Source organism: Psammomys obesus, unplaced genomic scaffold, assembly GCF_907164565.1.
Source record: "Psammomys obesus unplaced genomic scaffold, mPsaObe1.curated_primary_1811, whole genome shotgun sequence".
Taxonomy (NCBI): domain Eukaryota; kingdom Metazoa; phylum Chordata; class Mammalia; order Rodentia; family Muridae; genus Psammomys; species Psammomys obesus.
The window spans coordinates 1-9,726 of NW_026590207.1; the positions used below are offsets into that span (position 1 = coordinate 1).

The 9,726-nt window shown below is 47.9% G+C and overlaps 1 protein-coding gene across 1 annotated transcript; it reads right to left on the reverse strand.

Moving 5' to 3' along the window:
• Positions 1-1,223: 1,223 nt before the first annotated feature.
• LOC129676343 (HLA class I histocompatibility antigen, alpha chain G-like) lies at positions 1,224-8,174 on the reverse strand (the record flags this gene model as incomplete). Its single annotated transcript, XM_055606705.1, has 6 exons — positions 8,105-8,174; positions 7,611-7,877; positions 7,093-7,371; positions 3,724-3,999; positions 3,407-3,608; positions 1,224-1,292 (listed from the first exon to the last, which is right to left on the reverse strand). Coding segments are annotated over exons 1-6 (1,163 nt in total), but the record flags the coding sequence as incomplete, so codon positions are not given.
• Positions 8,175-9,726: the final 1,552 nt, after the last annotated feature.

The following is a 9,726-nucleotide window of genomic DNA, read 5'->3' on the forward strand; positions in this document are numbered from 1 at the left end:
CAGTGGCCACAGTAGCCACCACATCCCCCAGGACTGATAGTAGAGATGGTTGTGAGCCACCCCGATCCTCGGGAAGAGCAGCCAGGGCCTTAACTGCTGAACCATCTCTCCAGCTGCATGGGTCTTTAGGATCCTGCCTTTCTTTAGGTTTTAAGGTAACCATTAAAATCCTGTTACCATGAATGGGAAGCAGAGAAGCAAACAACAACAACAACAAAAACTGAATTCTCTGTTTTACTGTATTTCTTGCTCTTATTTGATTTCTTTCTGAAAAGGAGTTCATCTGAGTCTGTGGAATGCACGTGAAAGCTGTTTTCCTTAAAACACCTTTGATCAGAATCACAGAACATGTTTGATCCCCCACACACATGGACATAAAAATATTTTCAAAATTATGTAACATTTTAAAAACTATGTAAAACATGGTGGTATGTTATGGCCTGTGACCGAAGGACCAGCATGTGGGAGGCCAGGCTGGGGCAGGAGGTTTGCCATGAGTTGGAGACCAACCTCGGTTATGAGTGACCTTATTCAACCAAAGAAACCTTGATGAGGCTGGGCGGTGGTGGCACACGCCAACCTGGACTACGGAGTCAATGTCAGGACAGTCAGGGCTACACAGAGAAACCCTGCCTCAAAAAAACAAAACAAACACAAAGAAAGATAAACAACATTTATCTTTTACATTTTCCTGCCATGCTACAAGTGAATAACAATAAAATTCACTGAGTAAATTGGTTTCCACAGCAGGAATTTTGCAGATAATCCTGCTGTAATTTAACTGAAGCAAACCCATACCCTTTGACTCTAATCTTAATTGCCAACATTAACTCAAATATGATATATCACACAGTAAATATATGGATCTATGATGATTACAGAACGGATTCAAAGGTTAGAGAGGTTTCAGTAGCATTTCATGATACTTCAGAAGTGGGCTTATAGGAACATAAATTGGGAGCTGGAGAGATGGCCCATTTAAGAGCATTTACTGCTTTTATGGAGGACCTGGATGTGAGGCTCAGCATGGACTTTTGAAAACCCTATATGAAAACGGATTTTGCTCTTTCTGACCTCTCTCCTTTTCTTTTCTCCTTTATTTTTTTATTTTTTACTGTTTGCCCCCTGCTTTGCTAACCTCTTCTCCAGCCAAATGCGAAGAATCTCTAACCAAACCTTTAATCGGTTGCTTTTACAGGACTATCAACCTGTCACCAAGGCACCTGATGCTGATGGCTATCCGGTATACTGTGATGGTGGGAACCAGCTGTACCTTGAGAATGACAATGTCCCTAATTGGCAGGAAGCAACCTGAAGAGCCAGCTATGCCCCCATTCCCACCCACCACCATCTCATCTTCAGTTCCTCCTTTTATAATAACCAAAAGGGAGGAATATTAGTAATCAGGGAGCTCCGCCATCAGACCCAGGAACCTGGCAATAGCAAAGCATGTCATCATCATCATCATCATCATCATCATCATCATCATCATCATCTGAGCAACCTTCTCCAGCGGCCAGAAACCACGTGTTGGTGCCTGAACACGTGCTGAGCTGTGACAGCTGTTCGACAGCCACAAAGCACGCGTCTACCTCTTGCACATGCACAGTCACCTTATAAAAGACACTGTCCACTTTGCTCTGCCCTTTTCCTCTTCCTGCCACTCCCCCCAGAACTGCTTCTGTGTTCTCTTCCCTAATAAGCCAATCACGTGAGGCCTGCCTTGTGGTGTGACTTCGTGCATTACGCCCTTCAGCTCCACCTTCAAACTCCCAACCATTACAGTGCTGGGGGTCTGCTTCTTTCTGCGATTCTGGGAAGGAGATGGACCCTTTCCTTGGTTGGGTGTGTCCCATAATTCTCGGGGCTGGTTTCCCTGATACAATTCTCATACACCCACATGTCCCCCACACATGCAATAATAACACTCAGGGTGAGGCGACATGGTTCATGGGAGTAGAAGGTCAAGCTAGACTATTGTACCACTCACTTTTCTCATTAGTACGAAAATAAATACCTGAAAGAAGAAAGGAGCAACTTAAGGCAAGAAGATTTATTTTGGTTTTTAAGATACAACCCACACTGGCAGGAAAGACATGGAGGAGTTCATGGCAGCTGGAGACCGTGGCTGGGAAGACTCCCATCCCCATGCATCAGGAAACAGAGTGTGGGGATGCTGACTCTCCTCTGGCTTTCTCCCTTTGCTCTTGTCTTCAGTCTGGACCCCCAAATCGAGTGTTGATGCCACACACACTCATTGCAGCTCTCCCCTTCCCAGTTAATCTTCTCTGGAAACACCTTCACAGATGTCTCCAGAATTGCAAGTCCTGGGACATTCTAAATCCAGTCACGTTGATAGTGAAGATTAGCATCACAGCTACATAGTGAGTTCCAGGCCAGCCTGGGGTGCAGTGTGAGACCCTGCCAAAAAGAAAACAAAAAGGAAGTAATACCCTGCTTTATGTAAGACAGTGGTGTCTGGAAAGAGGTCAGAGAATTCTGGAACAAGATCTGAGGCCACTGATGTCAATCACCCAAGCAGCACGCACAACAAAGAACAGTCCCAAATGGGAATACAATACTTTGCCCAGAGAACTTACAAGTCACCAGCCCTGAGTTGCCATGTGAACAAGTACACATGGTTTTCTCTGCCACTGAGTTCTCTCTCCTTGAGTTTAGCCTCAGGTACTAGATTCAGTAAGCAATTCATAAGGTAAAAGTCCCTGACTGCTGGTTGCTATCTGAAAAATTCCCTGGACTGATTCCTGACCCATAGGCACAAATAATGGAATCTAAATTCTTATCGTTTAGACATAAAGAAATACAGACTTTTTTTTTTTTTTTTTTTAAAACCAAAATCCCAAGCTTGGGTCATCTTATCTAGGAACAGAACACAAAAGCCCAACAACACTGGGCCCTATGCAAATACACTGCTCCTGCCACTGGAGCCAAGACTCAGGCTGTGGCCAGCGGCAGGGAGGTCTTAACAGAATGATGGAGGAATAGGTCTCTGCTTCCTTTCCAGACTTCCAGTGCTGGGTGAGACTAGAGGTCAAGGCGTGGAAACACAATGAGTTACCTAACTACATCCTTTTCCATCTCAGACAGGATAAGGGCAGGGGAGAGTGCAGAATGATTTGGTTCCAGAGGAAACTCCTAGTCCTAACCTCAGGTATACTCCAGGGGTAGGCACGCAGACAGACCTAGAGCAGGCTCAGGAAACATGAGAAAATGCAAAGGAAAAAGGTCAAGTAACCTCCCAAAGTCCCATTTCCTCCTCCTGAGACTCTTTCTCAGATTTCTGTCCACATCACTAGAACCCTCCATGTGAAACCTTGCTCTCTCTTTTCAGGTGTTCCTTACAAAGTTAGCTTAAAAAGTGGCTGAGAAACATGAATGGGGACACTTTAGAGTAACAAAGCAGAAGGTGGGCACGTTTGTATCGAGGGCTTGAGATTTCTCAGTAAAAGCCAAGTCTGAAATATCGTCCTTACCTGCACTCTTCTTCCGCATCACAATGCCAGCCACAGCTCCAGCAACTAAAACTCCAAGGAGAACCAGAGCAGCAATGATCCCCATGATGGGGGTGGTGGGAGAGGGAGGAGGCTCTGGGAGAGAGAATAGGGGAGGATAGAAGTGGGGGACCCTGACCCTGCTCAGGCTCTGCAGAAGGGCTCCTCTTTCCCTAAGGACAGACTCTGTGCCCACACACAGCCTCCTTACCCCATCTCAGGATGAGGGGCTCGGGCAGCCCCTCATGCAGCACATGGCACCTGTATCTCTGCTCTTCTCCTGCAGGCACCACCACAGCTGCCCACTTCTGGAAGGTCCCATCCCCTGCAGGCCTGGTCTCTATAAGGTCCATGTCCTGGGTCAGGTCCTCCTCATCCCTCTGCCAGGTCAGGATGATGTCCGCAGGGTAGAAGCCCAGGGCCCAGCACCTCAGGGTGACATCACCTTGAGGTCTGGGGTGATGAGTCACGTTTGTCTTAGGGGGGTCTGAGGAGAAGAATCAAAGAAAACCAGTTTCTTCCAGTGGACCAGTTGAGCACTAATCATGTGATCATCCCCAGAGCAGGGTTGGAAATGTAGAGAGCAGCACTTCAACAACATGCACGTGGGATGTAGAAATACCTATTCCTTGGAAAGCTATGACAGAAGTCTTGTGCCTCTGAGTGGTTAAACTCCAGTGATCTGAATAGTTCTACTGTGGTCTGTGAACACTGGCAGAAAGGGAGAGATGGAAAGAGGGCTGCCAGTCCCTCATTTCAGGGTTGGTACCCCTTTATCCCGGAATTGATGGAATCTCTATTATGGTTTGAATGTAAACTGTACTCCCATGGCTTGGGGGGATGCTGAAGATTGTCCTGGCATACTTAGGAGGGAGTTGGTCACTGGGAGGTGGGCCTTGAGGGTTGTAGCCTGTTTCTAGCTACCCTGTGCTTTCTGGTCTGCCCAGAGGTGAGCAGGGTTCCTAGGCTGTGGTCCTGAGCAACTCCCACCCCTGTGTGCTCCCTTATGAACTGAAAGCTGATGGCTGGAGAGCAGCACTATGTTCTTCCTCCCGGAAGCTGCTCCTTGTCAGGAAGTAGTCACAGGAATGAGAGAAGCAATGAATACAACCCTTGAAGCAAGGGTGTGTCCTGTCAGATCTGGAAACCAGGGAGGCTTCCTCTGCTCCAGACCAAGGAGAGGAGGGTGTTAGCATTTTGGAACACAACCTGCTCCTGTGTTAGTTACCCAGCAACCTATGATGTCATCATGTGTTGCCAGCCAGCCAGGTGACCACACCTGGAAGGCGTGGTTACCATGCCCCTTAAAGGGCTGATACGGACAGGTGGTCCCTCTCTTAATTCCCTCTCTTACCCTCTTAATCTTTCTTACTCTCTCTCTGTGTCTCTCTCTCTCTCTGTGTCTCTCTGTCTCTGTCTCTCTCTGTCTCTCCGTCTCTCTGTCTCTCTGTCTCTCTGTCTCTCTCTCTCTCTCTCTCTAGGCGCCCCATCCCTCCTTCCCTCTCTCTCTCCCCACCATGTCCTGCTTCCCAATCCCTCCTTACTCTCCTAATAAACTTCCTGCAGAGAATATCGGTTTTCCAGCCTCATTGCTTTTAAATAATAACAGAGGGTGTTTGATGGCTTTCTGGGAGGCATGAACAAGTAAATGTTCATCCCAGATACGGCACCAATGACCATGTCTTAGTACTGTTCCATTGCTGTGACAAGACAGCATGGCCAAGGAACTCATAAAAGCTGGGGAACAAAATGCTGCAGTTGGCACTGGCTTTTGAATGCCACACTTCTCCAACAAGGCCTCACCTCCTCATCCTACACAGTCCACACTGAAAACCTAGCATTCAAATATGGGGGGTGGGGGGCGTGTGCGTGCCAACCCCTGCACATGCTCAGCACATATATGAAGGCCAGAAGCAAACTTGGAGTCAGTTCTCTCCTACCAAGTGTGCTCAGGGTTCCGAACTCAGGTTGTCAAGCTTCATGACAAACACCAAGCACTGAGACAGCCTGCTGGCCCAATAATCCCTCCCCATTGCCTCAGATCATGCAGTCTTCGGTGAGAAGTCACAAGCACTGGATTGCTCTGCTTCACAGCACTCAGACCCCATCTATAAGGATGCCCCACATTCTCGGGAGCCCTGGGGGAGGGGTGCTTGTTTAATCTTTTAAAATGTTTTGCTTGTTTCAAGAAGTTTAGAGGCAGAAGATTCCTTAATCATCAGTAAGGCCCCACAGGCATGCTGAATTGTAGATTTTTGTCTGAATTAAAGGCTGGCCTGAGGGGTGTTCTATCATTTTTACTTCACTTTCTTTTTATTGTTTTATTCTTATCACAGTTTCCAAGTGTTTGGATTCCAGAAGCTCAGATCTATGCTTCCCTCACCTCTCTCTCCTCAGCCTTGAGGACTGCTAAGCCAGCACCTCCATTCTGGCTCCAGTCCCCCTTAGAGTGTCTCTCCACTTTGAAGTTAGTACAAAAGGTATCATTTGCGTTTCTTCTTCCCATTGTACTTCCTGCCTTAGGTGGGCAAGTTCTCTCCAGGAAGATGGCTCCACCTCAGCTGCAAGTCTCCTGGCCCACTGCACAGGCCAACAGCTGCTGCACTGCCTGCTTAGGCGCCTGCCCCACAGGTGTTACTCCGGAAATGGCTGTTGTTGGTGCTCACACCATGGAGAGGAAGACTACCCAGGATCCCCAGCACCTTCACATGGAGCAGTTTCAGGTGCAAGTGCTCTCCTCGATGTCAAAGGCCATGCACCTGTCAGCTGCCTTCCCACACCCAAGGAGAAAGCAGGGACACATCAGTATTTCTCCCCCACGGATGGTTTAGCTTCCTTTGCTCATCTAACATGCTATAGCAGGAACCATGAGACTTTGTCCAGGCTTTGAAACACCCTGCTGTGTCCACTCAGATATCAAATGCCTTATTACTTTCTCTGGAGAGATATGATCAGACATCTATTTTCCCCAGCTAGGACCCAACAACAGATCAAAGGATGAACTCAATCCAAGTCCATCTTTACCATCCAACACTAGTTGGACAAACTTGTAAATTTATTGAAGGTTAATTACATGAGAGAGGAGGTGCTTAATACTCAAATACAACTGCATCACTGAAAAGCCCACTCCAGCATGAATGGCAAATCACAGAAGATGCCTCACTGGAGTTTGCTACCTGTGGACTTCATCAATTAAGCTCACCCTATTCCCACCCTCACCCAATCCTGCTCTGCTGGAGTTTGCTCTGTAAACAAGGCTGTCTGAACCTTCCTATCCCTCTGGGATTAATGGCATTAGCCATTCCACCCATCCCATCAATTAAACCCCTAACCCTATACACACTGGCATTTCTGTAGACCAGGTGCAGTTGGTAGAATTCCTTGTGATTGGGGAACAAGGAGGGTGTGAAAGCCTAGAATCCCCAGGGAGGGCTATCACTGACACTCTCATTTTGTACCATTAACAGCCCATGTCATGCCTGGGGAACAGTATTTCTCAATAGCTGGTTTAGGAGATGGTCCCATTCTCTTTCCTTCCTATAAATTCTTCTCAAAGGACAATAGAAGCTACCCCTCATACCTGCACGCTGCAGCATCTCCTTCCCTTTTTCCAAGTATTTGAGAAGCCACTCCATGCACCTGCCCTTCAAGAAAGACTTCCATGACTTTGCTACACCAGCTGCCTCCCACTTGCGCCTGGTGATCTGAGCCTCCTTGGTGTCCACTGCGACCCAGGAGCGGAGGTCCTCCGACAGAGAGATGTAATCCTGGCCTTCATAACCGACATGCTTATACCCACGGAGGAGGCGATGGTCTGGCCCGATGTCACAGCCGAATAGCCACTGGACAGTGTGAGACCCTGTGCAGCCAGAGTCTCAGGTCAACAAGGTCTCTAGGTTAGCCCAGGGTCTCTAGGTTAGTCCAACACACAGCCTGCACGTGATTGGTCAAAGCCTATCTCAAACTAAAATGAAAGCCCAATGAAATTCTGCAGGCTTTTGCAGCATGGCGGGATTTCCGGATTTCACTAACTCAAGGTATGTTTCCAGGGCCCCAGGAATAATAACTGTAGACTAGCCTTTGAGTAGAGTCACTCACCATTCTCTCTCTGGCTATCATAGCTGAACAGGGTCAAGAGTTCCATTCGGCCAAGTATTAAGATGCCCCTGCAGAGGCGCGTCAGCTCTTCCAAATGCTCTGGGTCCTGGGCTATAAAAGGCACCCTCGGCTCCACTTGCTGGCCTGCCTTGTTGCTGTCGAAGCTCAATATTTGTGTGTTGTCCACGTATCCGACGACCGTGAACCGAGGTTTGGGGTTGCCAGGATCATACAAGGTGGTGGTGAAATACCGCAGGGAGTGTAAGACTAGGGGTGGCCCGCGGTGACCCTGCATCTGGCTGGACCTGAGGACAGATGCACCCACTGGAAGAGCAGGGCGCAGGGCTCCGGACTGGAGAAGGGAGCCTGTCAGAGTTCAGGGAGAGAGGGGGTCTGGCTGGGCTAGGGCAGAGAGGTAGCTTTCCTGGTGCTCTCCCTGCTGGAGCCCTTGCTCCTCCCCTCAGAGGCAGTCTTGTTCTCCACCTCGCACTCACCTGAGCAAGCCTGAGTTACAGCCAGGGAGGCTGACAGCAACAGAAGGACCCGGGGCCCCAAACACCCCATCCTCCTTGTTTGGAGAACTTGAAGAGACTAGGTCTTTGTTCCTCTGTAGAGTTTTAGAGCGTTGTGGGCTAGTTGGGGCGGATCACCATGACTAAGTGGTTCCCCGACTTTCCCACATACAGAAGTAATGAGCACATGGGTGTCCAAACATTACTGGGGAATAAGCGGTTCCCATTTGTGAGTTCTTAGAGTCTTCTTGATTAAAAATAATTAAATAAATCTAACGACAAAACCGGACTCAGAGTGAGGCTCCAGGACCATTTCATTAGTTTTGGCAGGGTGGAGGAGAGGACTAAAGCACCCATAAGGTTAGCAGCTTCTGTCAGGAGGAATATAGAGAGAGGAGAATAAAGCCTTTTGAGTTAGGGTCAGCAATGGAGGACTGTAAGCAGCTTTAGCAAGTGTGGAGGGATTGCTGGTGGGAATGTAAACTCGTACAACCACTTTGGAGAGCCATCTGGTGCTTTTTCAGATGATTAAGAATAGTGCTACCTCGAGATCCAGCTATACCACTCCCAGGCATAGATCCAAAAGAGGCTCAAGTACACAATAAGGACATTTGCTCAACCACGTTTGTAGCAGCTTTATTTGTAATAGCCAACACCTGGAAACAACCCAGATGTCCCTCAGTTGAGGAATGGATACAGAAACTGTGGTACATTTACACAATGGAATACTACTCATTAATTAAAAACGAGGAAATCATGAAATTTGTAGGCAAATGGTGGGAACTAGAAAAGATTATCCTGAGTGAGGCATCCTAGAAGCAGAAAGACACACACGGTATATACTCACTTATAAATGGATATTAGACATATAATATAGGATAATCATACTAAAATCTGTACACCTCAAGAAGCTAATCAAGAAGGAAAACCCTGGGTAAGATGCTCAATCCTCATTCATAAAGGCAAATGAGACAGACATCAGAGGAGAGAGAAAACAGGGAAACAGGATAGGGGCTTACCACAGAGGGCTCTACCAGCAGGGTATACTCTACCCAGCAGGGTATTAAAGCAGATGCTGAGATTCATAGCCAAACTTTGGTCAGAGTTCAGGGACTCTTATGAAAGGAGGGGAGATAGAAAGATCTGGAAAGGACAGGAGCTCCACAAGGGGAGCAACAGAACCAAAAAATCTGGACCAAGGGATCTTTTGTGAGACTGATACTCCAAACAAGGACCATGTTGGAGAAGTTAGAACCCCTGCTCAGATGTAGCCCATGGCAGCTCAGTGTCCAAGTGGGTACCCTAGTAAGCGGAACAGGGACCATCTCTGACATGAACTCAGGGGCTGGCTCTGAGTTCTTTGATCACCTCTCCCTGAAGGTGGAGCAGCCTTACCAGGCAACAGAGGACAATGCAGTCAGTCCTGATGAGACCTGATAGACTAAGGTCAGATGGAAGGGGAGGAGGACTGACCCTATCAGTGGACTTGGGGTGGGGAGGATGGGACGAGAAGAGGGAGAATGGATGCAAATGGGAAGGGAAGAGGGAGGGGGGTACAGCTGGGATACAAACTGAAGAAATATAATTAATTTAAAAAGAAATTA